A 17,322-nucleotide genomic window follows, 5' to 3' on the forward strand; every position below is an offset into this window, starting at 1 on the left:
CTTTATTTGAGGGAGTTTGTCCAGGTGTAGTGAGTTGGTATAATTAATGTTCTTGGTGTTGCTCACACGCTCATTCATGAAAAGCAAAAGGTGAGATGCTACAATTTGTGGTGAGGATTCCTTCAGCTCTCTGGGTGCTTTCCCACGCTGGTTTTTCCCCTTCGTGACTCTCTGGGAGTGAAAGCTCCGGCAAAAGCTCTCTCACTGGAAGTCTCTTGGAGTATTTGGCACGAGTCTGCAAGGAGTTTTATCAGTTGCCGCTGAATTGTTGCGCCGAACGGTGGTGATTTTGGTGAATTTTCCAACTGATTTTTCCAACATTGGATACCCTTCCAGTGCTGGGCCGATGTTTGAACAGTCTCTCGCGGAATTCTGACCGGTGAGGTTGTGTCTCTTGAACTTCCGTAGAAGTCAACCAATCCTCACCGACTGGATTTAAATGCGTGACACTTTAAGTGATTGTGGTTGTGGAAAATCTTCTCAAATACCATTCAACACCTCAAGCAAAAGTATATATACCAAAGAACTTGAGATAATTATTCCTTGTCTTGTGTTTTTCCTCAGTCACAAGTGAAAGAGTCAGCAAGTTTGAGAGTATTAAAAAAAACCAGAGTTAATTGTGTTACCAAGTGTACCAAAGAGATGAAAAAGCTCTTCCTCAAGCTAATTTCTTTTTCTTATTTGCTTTTCTCTACCACTGAATTTCCTGACTGATCGAATTTCCCTTTTTCTGAAAACACAAAACCACTCAATAGCCAATCCCAATAATCATAATCCATCCTGGTTATCTGGCAATTTCCCCCCAAAGGGGATTGATAGCTTTTTGCTGCGGTATGAGAAAGCAAAAAAAAAATTTGCGAAAAGAAGAAAACATCATGTACGGACCTTGATGAAAAGTGGACACAAAAGGTTAATCAGGGGCCTGGTGAATTTTCTCTTCCTCATCTCATAAAATTCAACCACAGTCGATAGACACTTATTTTCTTGTCATCGTATTTCTTCTTTGGGTTTTCCCTCAGACAAACCCCTTTTTTTTCTCCCCAAAGAAAGAATCTTTCGTCGCCTCGAGGGCAAACAGTGAGAAAGGATGCGTGAAAAGAGGCATTTCCTCCCAGTCCCATGAACAACCTTCTCACACCCAAAATAGCTCCCCGAAGTATATGATACATACTAAAGAATGAGGGAACAATACTCGAGGGATTTCCCAGATACTCCTCTACTTCGGAAAATCCTTCTTAGTTATTTTTATTCGGTGGCACATTTGGCGCGTGGATGCATTTACTAGGCCTTTGTACTATCAATAGCATTAGGTTTTTTTTTAAATAGAAAAATAGAGTTGAAGTTTTGCATAATTTTCTGCTAAGAAAGGGTTTTTACTTTATATTAAAAAAAGCCTTTTAAAGTGATAATTACAAGAGTTATAGTGTATGACCTGCTACTGTTTAGCTACTATAAAGAACACAAGTTAGGACAGTATTTCGTCAGTTAAATCAGCATTTGTCGTAACTTCATTTTTGCGATTTAGGGATATATACATATTTAGAATCGGCGTAATTTTGTTTATTAAACGCATTTGAGAAAAAGAAACTTTTATAAGCCCATTAAAAATTATTTTAAACAAAAATTATCGTAAGTGCCCCTAATTAATAAAAATTTATCAGAATTTGTCGTAACTTCCATTTTTGGGGAAGTTACGACAAATTTTCATACAAAATTTTCGCTAATCAGCATTTTCCGTAACTTCTTTTGCTCGTTTGCGTGGCTTGTAATTTGCAGCAAAAATGTAATATTTCTCATTTAAACGTTCACAAACTCTTCCAAATATCCAAAGACAGTGCGAATAATGCAACATTATAACTAATTTTAATTCAATATTTACGAGCAAAAGTAAGAAAAAATCCCTGAACATCTGTCATTAATTCAAAACAAAAAAACCGACACGGCGCGCAAAATTTATTCAATAAAATTTATTAAATTAAAGCTTTTAGGGACAGGGATAAGAGTTTAATTGATTAATTTAGTCAAATAATGGTGCTTATTATCACTAGAGTCATTGAATTTGATATAATGCATTTTTGAAAATTGTCGTAACTTCCAAGATATCCATACATTGGAAGTTACGGCTTTATTAACGATGGAAGTTACGATAAAATCTTATTGTATTTCATTGATCATATATCTCAATATCTCAGCTTTTAAATCATTTTATAAAGATTTTCTCGAGTTAATTAACAGTTTATTAGTGCCACTATTATTATTTTGATTCAAAAGTATCGCATTCGGGGCTCAATTTTATGAAAAATAATTCTGAACTGAAAATTTCGTCTCCTGAAAAGTTGTCAAAAGGAAGTTACGACAAATGCTGATTTAACTGACGATTTTGATCCAATGTCTGGGGTTCAAATATCCAGATTCATTTAATTCTCGGATTTTCCAAGGTTTTCCCATTTTAAAAATTGGATAAAATTAGGCATTGAATAGCAAAACGATATTCATCTTGAGACAAAAAGCTATAAACGATTTTGGAAAATGAAAGTTTGATTTCTGAATAGTTTAACATTATTTATCAACTAGATAAATTTCACTAAATTTCATTTATTTATAAATCGTTACCTGGGTTGATGCTAACCAAAATAAATTCCAATTGAACTTAAGTTCAGCTCTTTGTATGGATCTCGAGCCTGAGGCTATTCTATAGAGCTTTAACTGTTCTAATTTCCTAATAAGTCAATTATTGCTTTTGATCGATCAATTGTCATGATTCGTTAAAATCTGATAGTTAATCTAGTATAGTATAATCTGATTTACCTAATTAAAAAGTCTATTTAAAACTTTACCTGTTAAGATATTAGAGCACTTAAAGCTATACGGAATGGCCTTAGGTCTCAAGCCAGTATAAGGCATTGAACTTAACCCTCTAACGGGTAAAACCGCCTCCAGGCGGTCTTCACAAAAATCACATTTACAGCGACAATAAAGGTTTTATTTATTTAAAAGTGCTATAGTGTCCTCCGTAATAGTCTTACTAACATCTTTTGAAAGTTTGAACTCATTTTGCCTCTTCGTGTTTTGTTGCTATTCCCAGTTTTGTGTGACAGGTCAGAGAAAAAGCAACAAAAAATATTTGTGCAAAAAAACTCATATCCAATTTCCATAAAAATACCGATTTAAAGTTATCTGAGTAAAATAAATTTATTTTTTACTGAAAGATATGTCATTCTACTTTGTATATTTTATTTAAAAATTTGAAAAAAATAAAAATGTGAATTTTAGAAGCAAAAAGAGTTTCAAAAAAATTATATTTTCTTACCTAGCGCCTAAACTAAAAGAGATAATGAAGAATGGATGGTTTCTTCGACTTTATTGGATCATAATTATCCTAGAAAACATTGTTTTAGAACTTTTTTTTTCGTTTATTAAAGAAAACACCGTTAGAGGGTTAAATGACTTAAATGGAACTTGAATTAATTCGGTTAACAGCAACCCAACTAACGATCAACAAAAAAAGGAATTAAATAAAAAATTTTTGGTCAAAAATACTAAAATAATCAAAAAACAAATTCTGAGTTACCAAGACTGTTCATTACGTTTAATCATAAAGCTTTTAAATTGCGAGCTCATTTATAATTTTAAAGCATTAAAAATCTTATACTTCTCCTTATATTTTTTTTGTTTTACAATTTTAATACATTTAATATTATAAATTTATTTTGTGTGTTACCATAATGAAGCAGTATATGAATAGTGAAAAAAATTAATGATAAAAGTTTTTTTTGTTGACGTCTAAGTAGGGTAAAGTGCCCATGCTTCGTATTATACCAAACTTTCCATTGACCGCGTTTTAGCTAAGATTTTCTATGTCTCTCAATAAATGTGATTTTGTAATATATTTTAAAAACAGGGCAAATTCCACTAGTTTTTAAAATTCGGTTGCGACTAGTCACATTTATTGAGAAACATAGGAAAAATTAGGCATTACAAAGCTTGGGATCATACGAAGTATGGGCACTTCTCATTGGGCAGTAAAAAATTCAAATGGATCGGTAAATATTACAAAATGGTCAGAAAAAAATTATTTTGGAAAAAAAAGTGAACAAAAATCCTTTTGAATAAGGGCAGAATCACATTGACAATAAAATGCTCACCGTATTTCGTTAATTTACGCATTGCCATTGCAATTCTTACGCAAATTCTCGATTAGCGTATTACCTTATCTCATAATCGGTGGCACTTAGGTTAAAAATAATATAAGAAAATTGAAGAAATAATAATAATAATAATAATAATTCATTGATTGATGCCCAGGTTACATAATATAACAAACAGGACTATACAATAAAATAAATATAAATAAAAACGAAATAATAAAACAATATAAATAAAACGAAAATGTGGTAAACGTTGAGCAAAAAAAAACTGTACGATTAATTTCTCTTATAATTTTTTTTGCTCACCGTTTATCGAATTTTCGTTTTATTTCTCCAATTTTCTTATATTATTTTCACCTAGTGCTACCGAGTATGAGATAAGGTAATACGGTAATCGAGAATTTGCGTAAGAATTCCAATGAAAATGCGTAAATTAACGAAATACGGTGAAGCTACGGCGAGCATTTTATTGTCAATGTGATTCTGCCCTAGAAATACAAAGTCAGTCCATGACTTCTTAATTTTCTCAATACTAATTCATTATTTTTGGGAATTTATAATTTGTAATTTCCGTTTAATTTAAATTCGGACTAAATTTCTTTCTTACTGGCGAATTCTGAAGGGAAATATTTGGTTGTTTGATTCAAGAATGATCTCCGAAAATCAAATTCAAATGGCTGGATTTTCAATAGAGTAAATGTGCCAAATTCCGGCCAGCTTGCAATTCCGGCCACCTTGTTTATTCCTCGAATTTCCATGATGTTTTAGATTTTACATACTCTGGAAATTATACAATGCAAAAGGAAAACAGAAAATGTAATTTCGACAAACGAGATGACGTGAAACAGACATTGGAAGACATCCCGAAGAACAAGGAACTATGAGAATAAAGGTGGCCGAAATAGGGGACCAAAGCCATGTTTATATTTATATTCATTTTAAAATCTGCTAAGAATGATTTTAGAGAAAATAAAGACGATAAATTGTTAACAAGTTTCCAAGCAACACTCCTTAAGAAAAAGGAATAAAAAAAACAATTTGTATTAAAAATATTACATTTCAAATTTGAGACTTTGGCGATTGCATGCAACTATGCCGAAATTTGGCACACTTACCCTATTTTGAACGAATAGTTTAAAAAATATAGTTGAAAAGTTTGTACTCAAATAAAGAACTATAAAGGTAATTGGTTTTTACGCTGAAAAAAATAGAGAATATATATTTTTCTTCACGACCTACGTAACTCTTTAATTAAGAACTTAATGAATGCGTTTTGAGGACTTATTTTGCGGTATTAAACTTTGTTTTACAAGATCATTGATAATGCCCTATAGCATTATACCAGTAAAAATTTACTTTCTGTTTCCCATGAATTTATTATTTTATCCTTCAATTCATTAGAATTTAAAATTTACATTTTAAATTAAAATTTTAATTGATCGGTAAGTAATTCAAAATAGTCGGTAAAAACGAAAACTGGTCAGTAGGGGAATTCTGTAACAATATGAGAATATCATATGGCAAATTTTCGTGGTAAATTCGGAAGCAGAACAATACTAAAGTCAACAAGCATCAAATAGCCATTAGAAGAAGCTCGAAGAATTTACTAAATTAAAATTTTTAAATTTATCATATGACTTTGTCATACTATTACAGATTTTGCCTACAAGGATCATTTTATAAAACATATGGTAGTAAGACAATTCATGGTAAAAATGTGAAAAAATAAAATAAAAAATATGATAGGGTAAATGTCCTAATTCAAAACCATTTCAAAACGCTTTAAATTTGACGGAAGATTCAACACATTAAGTTCATATTTTTTCTGAAGAGAATTACATAAATTTGCTCATTGGCTTTTCTATAATATTACTGTTTAGTGAAAATTCTTTAGATATAATTTGAAAATATCTCAAATACAAGAAAAATACGTGAGCGTAAAATGCTTCTATTGGAAACATATTAATCCAAATGGAGATAAGGGAAATTTTCTAATTGGAGACAAACAATATAAGTGAAACCGCGACGAAGGGCTTGCAAAATCTTGTTGAGTTGCTCCTGAGTGCAAGATTTGTTCTTATTCCTGGTCTTTTCTCCTTTCCTATCTAAAACAATAAGAAAATCTCTCCAAAAATATCATACTTGCGGGGTTTCCTATTGAAGTATTTGTAGACACTTCAGAAAAACCCTTTTTGTTCACGAAATAGGTAACTATTTCATATGAAAACTTCACGTACTGTTAACAATAAAGATTAGCATATAATTTCACTAAAATTAGCCAGAAATGTGACATAAATGTTAAACAAAACGAATAAACAACAGTCAGGTATTGAGTTTTTCATTGGAAAACATGGTCGATCGATGAAAAATTCAATGGTGAAAAGGTACACTTTTAATTTTTCTGAGAAATTCACAAATTAAAATTTGTAAATATGAATGGATTTTCGCTTTATTTGGAGCAAATTTAACTAAATAATGAAACTGTAGTATAGAAAATATATTAATACAGTAATTTAGTACTGTATTTACCATGAAAACAGTGACGTTTCCATTTGGAATAGCGAAAAATTTCCATTTGGAGCAGGTTTTGAATTAGCTTAATTTACCCTATATTCCTTATATTCTCATGTATTTCCAATCTTTAATTTTTTCTCCTGATCTATCGACAGAATTTCTTTTTTATTCATTTTTAGGACAATCCTGCACAATCTGCGGAAACCAAGCATATATATTGTTTTTCATTAATTTAGTAAATTAACGAGTATATTAGCGTAAATTAATGTGGATTGTCATAGCATTGTAATATATTGTTCGATAGCCTTGGTTGCGTTCTCGGAGTTTGCCGAATTTTAATTGAAAGTGATGCCACTGTTAAAGTAGCTTAAAGAGCCATTATAAAGTATGTATGTAGTTTGTGATATTTTCAGACATACTAAAAATATTATCACCGTGTTTATTACCCATTACACTTTGTTTTAGCACGTTTCTATTCATTTTGAAACACAAAGTATTTATTTTAAATTTTGTAGATAAAATTGTCTCACTAATAAATTTCATGCCAGCAGGATCATAAACCCTGTTTATCTAGGTGTACCGTCTGCTCTTGGAAAATTGTATAAAAGTTCAAATTAAAATTCAGATAGATAGGGCGGGTGTATAAATTACACCATTTTGTAAAGTGTATATTTTCCAAGTAGCTTTCTGATTTTAATTTAATTCACTAAAGCTATCCCTTCATCGTTAATACCTTGTCCAAACAGTCCAAACTTTATGTCATTTTATACTCTTTAAATAAGGGATCGTCCCCAAAAACCTTCAGCCAAAAGTCCATTTCACTCACATGAAAATTTGTATAGTGGAAAAACTATCTTCTTCAGCAATCTTCTATCTTTGTGGAAATATTCAATTTCCCGGAAATTTGCCAATTTCAGCAATTTTTCCCATCCATCGCGAGGAGTTTTGGTATCGTTTGGTGAAAGACCTTTTAGTTAAGAAAAAAAAAATCACAGCATATTTCACCAAATACTTTCTCACATACCTTAGCCTTCTCTTAAGTATTCCTCCTTCCCCAAAGGAGAAATAGGCAGTTTCCAAGGAGTAGGAGGGAATTTTTTTGCAAGAGGTCGAAAATTCTTCAGTATTTGAAGATTCACGCTTGGGAATTTCTCATTTGGCATATTTTGCAAAAAGAGAAGCGCGAGATTCTTGAATAAAATCCCATGGGCAAATTTTAACCTCTTTTACCAGAAAGTGTACCTCAAAATTACAAAATGAAGAATTTACCCAAATGGAAGAAATGATTAATCAGAAAAAAAATCTCATTGCCCTACTAAACTTGGCCGAGATAAGTTTAATTGAAAAGAAGGTGAATAAAATGGAGGAATCCCCCAATGAATGTCGTAACAAGTTAATGAGGAAAGAGATTCCGTGCATAATGATTTGTCTGCAAAACAAAGTCAATTATAGTTGCAATTTAATATTGCATGATGAGTTGCGAGAAATCTAATTTCCTCCTCCCTTTTTTGCGTCCAACTGCTGGAATTTTCTCCCATTGGATGCTCTTCTTCGTTAACCCAATTTCCAACTGTGGCAGAACCAAGAATTCCAACGAGGTAGCTTTAGTAATTCTCAAGTAAATCTCATTCGTGAGACGATATCTCACATGGAAGTCCTCCTCTTGGAGGACTTGGTTTGGCATCAAAACTTTCCCCCATGGCATGAAAGGTATCCAATTGCTTTAAGAAGTCACGAGGGATATAACACTTTCCATCACGCACTCAAGTTTCTCAAACATCTCTAAATGACAAATATTTCAAGGAGCAAAGTACTTTATAATTTAGTTTATAAGAGCTTTATCACGATCCACTAATTAAATCGTGAGGGTTTTAAAATTAAGTGCAAAATTAATTTCTTCCTTATGAGTCAAGAAAACAAGAAGAAATAACACTTTCTTAAACACCTAATAATAAGAAAAAAAAATAAATTGCACAATTCTTTATTACGTAGGTGAAAATGCCCTTGCTTCGTACAATCCCAAGCTTCGTAATGACTAAATTCTTTCTATGTTTCTGAATAAAGTGACTCCCAAATTATTTTAAAACTGGGCCTTTTTCCTATTTAATTTTATGGATTTTTGAGTAATTTTTAATTTAATTGAAACAGTAAAAAATAACATTTTTGTCATAAAATTTTGTGATAGGGGGAAGTGGGGCACCTTTGAAATCGGAATTTTTCACCTATTTAAAGATAAAAATTAAGCCTTATTGTGATATAATTTAGCTGCACAAAATGTATTGAGAAGCTAAATTACATTATGATATGACTCAATTCCACTTAACCCTCTAACGGTGTTTTCTTTAATATGCGAAAAAAGTTGTAAAAGAATGTTTTCTAGGATAATTATGATCCAATAAAGTCGAAAAAACCGTCCATTCTTCATTTTCTTTTTTAGTTTAGGCGCTAGGTGAGAAAATATAAAAATTTTTTGAAACTCTTTTTGCTTCTAAAATTTACATTTTTAGTTTTTTCAAATTTTTTAAATAAAATATACAAAGTAGAATGACATATCTTTCAGTAAAAAATAAATTTATTTTAGTTAGATAACTTTAAATCAGTATTTTTATGGAAATTGGAAATGAGTTTTTTTGCACAAATATTTTTTGTTGCTTTTTCTCTGACCTGTCACACAAAACTGGGAATAGCAACAAAACGAAGAGTCAAAATGTGTTCAAACTTTCAAGAGATGTTTATAAGACTATTACCGAGGACACTATAGCACTTTTAAATAAATAAAACCTTTATTGTTGCTGTAAATGTTATTTTTGTGAAGACCGCCTGGAGGCGGTCTTACCCGTTAGAGGTTTAAACATTTAAAAAAAAATCAATTTCAAAGGTGCCCCACTTCCCCGTATCAAAATTTGCATTAGAATTTCCTGTGCTCTTTAAGATGTTTTATGGCTCACGCAGAATAAAAGGGACAGCATGTACGCAGCATATTTTTTACATTTTTTTTTTCAACATAATAAAAAAAATTATTTTGAGCTCCGTAGGGTGGGGAAACTGGATCAATTTGTGTAGAGTGCCACTTAAACGCTTGTTTTTGTACTGATGAAATTCTTTTTTACTTCTTCAAAATCCATAGAATTATTCACTGTTTCATTCAGAAACATTATATAAAAAAAATCAAAAATATTAAAGAAAATTTATAAAATAATGATAATATTGAAATAAGTCAGCATGCACTAACTGAGTCGCCTTTTCGCTAATTCACTTTTAAATAAACCTTTGGATTTAAAATACTTTTTTCACAATGAAAAAACAATAAATGTTTTCTTTCAACCACCTGTCATTAGCGAAAATATCACTGCTAGAAAATTTTTAGTGAAGCTGGCACAAGATTGAAATGAGTCGATTACACTCACTTATTTAATGGATAAAAATATTATTATTGCTTTTTCTCAAACTTGAATATTTACATTATGTTACTGTAGTGATTATATTACGAAAATAAAAATAGAAATATTATTTTAAGTGGATTAGTCATAAACGATCCAGATAGCGAAGCGCCCGGATTAGGACACTTGACTATAAAAGTATTACATTTTAACTATCTATATTTCCTGAAATTTTTATTTCAAATTTTTTAGAGACGGTTTTCGAAAAAAAACGTACTTTTCGGTGGACAAGATATCTCGGAGTATAATTGTTTAAATTCAAAAAACTAAATATTCCCTGTTAGGTGATGAGTTAAACTCGTGCTTGAATGGTAGATTTTTATCTTGATCGGAACTTATTTTACAAGATCTAACGTGGCGTAAAATACGCCGTAAAATTTTATTTATTTATTTTTTGTATAAAATACTCTCAAAAATCCACATTTTATTAAAAAAAAATAATGTACCGTTCAAGTACGAGTCTATATATAATATATAATTATATAATCTTTATATAAATACTTTAACATTTTAAATATGTCAAGGTATCTGATTGGCCAAAGATATAAATTTTAAATTCTTTACATTCCATTAAGGTCAAGCCAATCAGAGACAGACTCCAATGAGATTAAAATATCTTATGGGATTTAATATTTGATTTCATATAAATAAAACCTTGAATTGACCTTTGTCATAGTGCAAATTCATCCCTAATTAATAATGCACGACGAATTAAATTTCTCTCTACGTATCTAATTGCAGTGCTAATAAAACCACTGCAGTAAGTTATCATTGATTTAGCTACACGAACTCCACGTAGAGCAGTATCTACAATCTGACCCCCAGCCTCAACTAATCTTGGCGTTTCAGACGTTTTCTGGGAAATGTCGTAACGCTATTTGTCCGTCTGACCGTCAGGCTGTCGCCAGCTCTAGAGGCTAATCGGTTCGAGATAGAGACTTAGGACCTTTGGGGGCCCTCATAAGCCAACCCTGAGATAATTAACATGCCTCTCACCCAAGAAGCAATTTTTTCCTAATATAGTCTTATTGAATTCCTTAAGTAAGGCATTATAGAACCAAAAATTTTTTATTTGTTTATAACGCTCTTAGTTCCATCATTGAGATTACTATAAGTGGCGCACTCTTAAGGATCTTAAGAGCTTCTATAGGTACTTCAACAGAAAATTTTCACTTTGAGTCTTTTAAAAGTCCATTAAAAGACTTATTTAATACTTAATTCTATAAGGCAGCTATTTTGCTTCTTGGGCATTTCCCTCCTTCATATTTTCCTTTTTAATTTTTGGGCATATCAAAAATACCGTTGAATCATTCGTAAAATGGTTTCAAAGATCAAAGGTAAAAAAGACTTAAGAGAACCTATTTGTCATCCGAATGGTGGAGATATCAGTAGCGTAATAGACATTGGTTTTCGGGCAGATGAGATCCCTGACTTGACTCTCACAGCTATGAATTCGAGTTTTCAGTCAATTGTTTTGAGTCTCGCCCGGTGCAAGTAATTGAATGTCGAGAAAAAGACATTTTTCACTGTGATAAAACGTTATAAAATGCACCGCCATTGCCCAAAAATTTCAGAAGCACGGAAGAAGTATTCACTATAGGGAAAGCGTAAACTAATTTTTATGAGAAATTCACTTATATTATTCCTAAAGCATTTTAGAAATTGTTTTCAGTGATTTATGATCCGGTTCAAATCGGTTGTGAACCGGTAATAAAATGAACCGATAAGTCATTTTTGTCTAGAAATAAATTCTATTACTTTTAACGCCTTATGGACGACTGGGACACCGGTGTCCCAAAACCAAAAACAATTTTTTTTGACTATGGAAATTTATTTTGTCCTCAAAATAGTGGGAAAAACAGTTTTTATTTTTGGAACACCGGTATCCCATTTGTTCTTAAATGGTTAAAACTATTTTGTGGGATCTTTTGAGTAGTCTATGAATCAGTTCAAATCCGTTAAGAATGGATAAATCCGGTATTCCCATTCAGAGTTTCGAAAAATTCCCATTTGGAATAGGTACTCAAATAGACTATTCTATTCTTTACAAAAATTAAAAGTACGCGAATTATTAAGTTTGATTTGAAATTAAAAAAAAAGAAAAAAAAGATGATATCGTCTGTCGAAAATCAAGTAAAAATTACGCAATATTGAGGAAAGAGTATAGTTATAGATAGATTTTATACTAAATCATTTGCAAAACATGCAAATAATTTTTTTCGTGATTTTTTTCGTTTCTGCATTAAATCTACCAACCGGTGTTGGTAGTTTTTCCAAGCGCGCTCGGTCGAATGACAGACTGTGGCAGGATGGGATACTCAACAAATTTTTCTTAGAAAAGAGAAAAAAAATTTAAAAAGTGAAAAATATTTTGAGAAATTCATAAAGTTTGATAAGGATATTGTACTGTTTGAATATGTGTTTATTTTAAAAAGGTTTCAATCCGATCAAGTTGACCGGTCTTGGTAGGTTTAGTGTTAATATTTCTATCCTATTTTATTTTAGGTGCATTTAACGACATCCACAACAACACTTTGATTTTTAGCTAGGGAAAAGCGCGCTACCTTCGGACGATTTATGCATCGCACAAATCATTTTTTTTGCAATGTGTTATAAATGGATTTTGCCCATTATAATATTATACTTTAATAGGTAGTCCAATGCCTCAAATTTTCAGAAAAAAGACTTTAGGTGAAATCCATAAGGATCATATAGAAAAATTGAATTGTCCGAAGCTTGAGTTGTCCGAAGGTAGCGCGCTTCCCCCTAATGATTATTTGTAATTTAAAGGTGAAACAGGCTCTATAGACCAACTTTATTGATCGATAGCTTAAAGTTAGGTATCATTTGAAAGGTCTTGGAATCGCAGACTAATCCCTGAAATAATACATAATTAATTTTATTCGGAAATTCAGCTGTAGTGTTCTCATATCTTTTCAAACAGAATCCTATACAAATCAGGGAAACAGTTTGAATCGTAATTTTTTGTGTCCTTATTATTTTAAGCAAACATTTAACTTAAATAAAACATTACACAAAAAATGCCATTTTATGGAATTCGTGAGCTTAATTATTAATTAAAAGTAAACATATTTTACTGCGTAGTATCAAAATCATGATTTCAAGCATTCCATAAAGCTTGGACTCCTTGGAACTGCTTTTGTATGGTAAAAACGCTATTTAATATGAACTTTACTTAGGGTAAGTCTGCCAAATTTCGGCATAGTTGCATGCAAGCGCCAAAGTCTCAAGTTTAAAATGTAATATTTCAAATTCAAATTGATATTTTTAATTCTTTCTTCTTAAAGAGTGCTACTTGGAACCTTGTAAAGAGTTTACCGTCTTTATTTACTCTAAAATCATTCTTAATACATTTTAAAATAAATAAAAATATAGACATAGCTTTGGTGCCATATTTCGGCCACCTTTATTCTCATAGCTCCTTGCCCTTCGGGAATTCTTCCAATATCTTTTTCGCGTCATCTCGTTTGTCGAATCTACATTTTTTGTAATTTTTTTGCATTGTATAATTTCTAGAGTACGTAAAATCTAAAAGTTCATGGAAATTCGAGGAACAAAAAAGGTGGCCGAAATTGCAAGCTGGCCGGAATTTGGCAGACTTACCCTACTTACTTAGAAAAAAAGTAACTCCAATAAAAATCTTTTAATGTCTTGAGCATTAAAATAGAATAAATTCTCTACTGAAAGTTTGTTTTAATATTTTATTCATTCTATCTAGAGGAATTTTAATTTGAAATTCTTCTTTGGCTCTGAGATAAATTTTTTTTCAAATAAATTGCATAAGTAGACACTATAGAGGAGAAATCCTTTGTGAATATTTCCTCAAAATTTCTAATTAAATTATATTGAAGTGTATACGTTGATACATCGATCCATGTTTCTTAGGCGACACGCTTCAGCTTAAATTGGTGTCACCAGCGAACACAGCTTCCCAATTTTCCGGGTTCTCCTTGTTTCCTGATAAATGAAGTCAATCGATTTGGGCTGAAGGGAAGGAGAATATAAGATCGCGTTCTATAAATTTAAATTCAATATATACCCCGAATATCTCCAGGTGGGATGGAAAAAAGAAGAAGCTATAAAGTCTCATTTGTACTCCCATCTTGCTGACTCTAATCTGGCATTGTTGTGGCTGAAATATTATCTTTATTTTGTGGAAAATGAACTGGAAATCGTAAAATTCAAATTTCTTTTCATCCAACAACCCCATAAAATTTTCCACAATGTAAATCAGTGCTTTTCTTTTTTTTTTTAGGTGAGAGAGAGCGGGTTTTGTTGGGAAAATCGAGAGTGAAATGGTAGCAGTGCGCAACGGAGGATGGCAACAGGATGGCACATTGAGGAGCATTAGGAACGATGTATGGGAAAAGTTGTGTTCAGTAGTGACCTAAAATTTCATGGTGAATAATGTGCTTTCATGTTAGGAAAGTGAGAATAAAATTTTACGCAATTTTGATCAACTGAGAGAGAGAGATTAATCTGTGTGATTTTATTAGTATTAAGCCATGTGTTCAGTTTGAGGTGTGATTACTGGTGTTCCTGGGTAAATCATGCTGGGGAACCGCCTAGTGTGGTTCATGTACATCCTGGCAGCACTGGACAGTTTGCTGGCATCCGATCTCACTCATCATGGACACTCAAGATCTCGCCATTCCTCCCTCAAATCCGGCCACAAACGACGATCGGTGAGTGTGGAGCTAGAGGCTACAGATGGTCAGTACCCTGAGATTCTGAGCAAAGAAAATGGTCAGTGGAGTGCTCAGGTCCCTGCTGACGAAATCCCTCCCTCGACCCCCCATCACAGGCACCACAAACAGGAGAACAAACATCAAAGCAAAATGTTCAGAATCTCCCACAAGAACTCTCCAAATTCCCCCGTTTTTACCGTGTCCAAAGGTCATAGGTCAAACCACCGCGGAAGCTCAAAGATGCTAGAATTCTCAAGAACTGGGTCGACAAAGAGCAATCACACGAGTCACATGGGTTCGAAGAGGAAGAGGGAACATGGGGAACAATCTCGAAACCAGACCCATCATCACCACAGCCGAACCAGCAATTTGGCCCTCGAGGCATCCTCCAACTTTGCCATGTTCTATCAATCAGACTCATCTTCCTGGGACAATGATGGTGAACGCTTTCGAGAGTCTGAGGTGAAGAATGAGGTCTCGAGTGCCACCCCCAACACCACCCTCGCGACAGAGATGCCTTCCACGGAGGCCATCACCATGAGTGCCAGGAATACCAGCGTACAGAGGCACAATCGACTTGTCAACTCATCATCAGCAGATTTCAGACAATACGACGAACTGGGTGGCGAGGCGGAAGTTCCCGGTCTCTTCAGTCCCAGTGGCCTCTACGACGATGCCCCCGATGAGGAGGAGCGAACCTCACTGGACACCACCGGCATAGATCTGACCGACAGAGAGGAGTTGGGTGGTATCCCAGAATGGAGTCATGAGCTCATTGATGACGAACAGATGCAATTCGATGAGACGAGTCGCAACAACAGGCTCAACCTCATGAAGGGTCGCGATGTGGTCACGCGCTTCCTGCAAATTGTTGAGAGTCAGCATCTACTCGGTGCAAATTGTACCGCCGGAACAGCCCTGAACTTGGGGGAGGGAGTGGTAGACCGATACGCCCAGGACAGGTTCCGGATTGAGGCGGAAGTGGCCGTCAACAGAGCAAACATGCTTACCAGGTGAGTTCTATTGTTACTCCCGGCTATCTCTGATATCATTTACCAAGGGGCAAGCTACTAAGAAGAAAATATGTACACCACATAATTGTCATTCATATGGAAATCAATTTATTGGCTGTGATTTGCCATCACTGCTTCTTGATCTTGATTTACCTTCCTAATGTTGTATCAACGATAGCAGTTACAAGTAAGGTGGTGAATTTTAATTAACCAGGATTAACTATTTAACATTTTAGAGAAGCAAAAAATATCAAACAAAAATTAATTTCCCAAGAAAAACTTATGAAAAATTAAATAAAAACACGTAATTTAGGATTGTAAATTCATTAATGTTATTACTACACTGAGAAAAAAGAGGGTGCGATTAACGTTTTTTCCTCAGAAATTTAACACTTTTTAGGTGTAAAAATATATCAACATTTTTAATGTTAATTTTACACATTTTTAAGGGTAAAATTAACATGAAAAAGGGTACCTTTAACCCCTAATACACTTAAAAATGGTAATATTTACACCGATTTTGGATCAATATTGCAGGGTAAAATTAACATTTCCGGAATGTTTCGGATTTCTCTCGTACACTCTGCACACTAAACGTTTGGTTGCATTATTATTAGTATTAATAGACTCACTGAAGTCACAAAAAAATCAGTTAGAATCTTTGTATAAATTCGAAAACAAATAAATCCTCATGGAAAATATACCATGTTGACAATGACAGCGGAAAAACACGGTCAGTAACATAATTTTTGTAGTTCTAATGCTTACCGCTACGAGCGCGAAACAGTGTCCTTTACGTATATTTTCTAATGGAAGTTTGCTATGGGGACTTCTCAATAGTAATATATGAAAGCTTGAGATTAAATCAGGTTTTAAGTCACACTTATCTGGTCTCACGGAAAATCTTGACAGTTCTTCAAGTTTAAAAATTGAAATTAACCGTTCTTTTAAAGCTTCAAAAATTTTTGAATTCATAAATATTTATATTTTACTTAAAAAGATAATTTGTGAACCACAAAAAATCTAAGATCACTATAAAGACTAGTGAATTCGTAACCAAAAATCTTGAAATATTTGAAATATTCCAACTTTGTAGATGTAGGGGAGACCAGGGTAGAATTAGCCACCAAATGGGATTTTTAATTGCGTATACAATAAATGTTTCTTTTTGAGGCTGATAAATACTTCAATGAATAGGAAGGGAAGTATATATTTAGAATAAAGAGTTGTTTCCTCAATATTCCTTCGCAGGCAAACTATAAGATACCACTATCTAATACTATACGTGGCTAATTCTGCCCCGGTTTCCCCTACCTGTCACGTTCGTTTGAGCAGAGTGATAGTGTCGTGTGATCGAGAGTTGGCGAATTAAGACTCGGCCACGGGCATTTACGGGTTTTCCAAGACTTACCATGAGTGAATTTAAGATTTTTCTTTAAAATCAAAGGAGTTCAAGAACCGTTGAAACCGAATAAGCGTCAAAATAAGTTTATTTAAG

The 17,322-nt window shown here is 33.0% G+C and overlaps 1 protein-coding gene across 1 annotated transcript in view; it reads left to right on the plus strand.

Moving 5' to 3' along the window:
• Positions 1–289: 289 nt before the first annotated feature.
• LOC129800666 (uncharacterized) overlaps positions 290–17,322 on the plus strand; it is a 169,806-nt gene continuing 152,773 nt past the window's right edge. Inside the window, exons 1-2 of the mRNA XM_055845234.1 lie at positions 290–509; positions 14,379–15,824. Of these exons, the coding sequence (XP_055701209.1) occupies positions 14,674–15,824 (1,151 nt within the window). The 5' untranslated portion in view covers positions 290–509; positions 14,379–14,673. The remainder of the gene's footprint in view (positions 510–14,378; positions 15,825–17,322) is intronic.

The sequence above is a fragment of the Phlebotomus papatasi genome, chromosome 2, assembly GCF_024763615.1.
Source record: "Phlebotomus papatasi isolate M1 chromosome 2, Ppap_2.1, whole genome shotgun sequence".
Taxonomy (NCBI): domain Eukaryota; kingdom Metazoa; phylum Arthropoda; class Insecta; order Diptera; family Psychodidae; genus Phlebotomus; species Phlebotomus papatasi.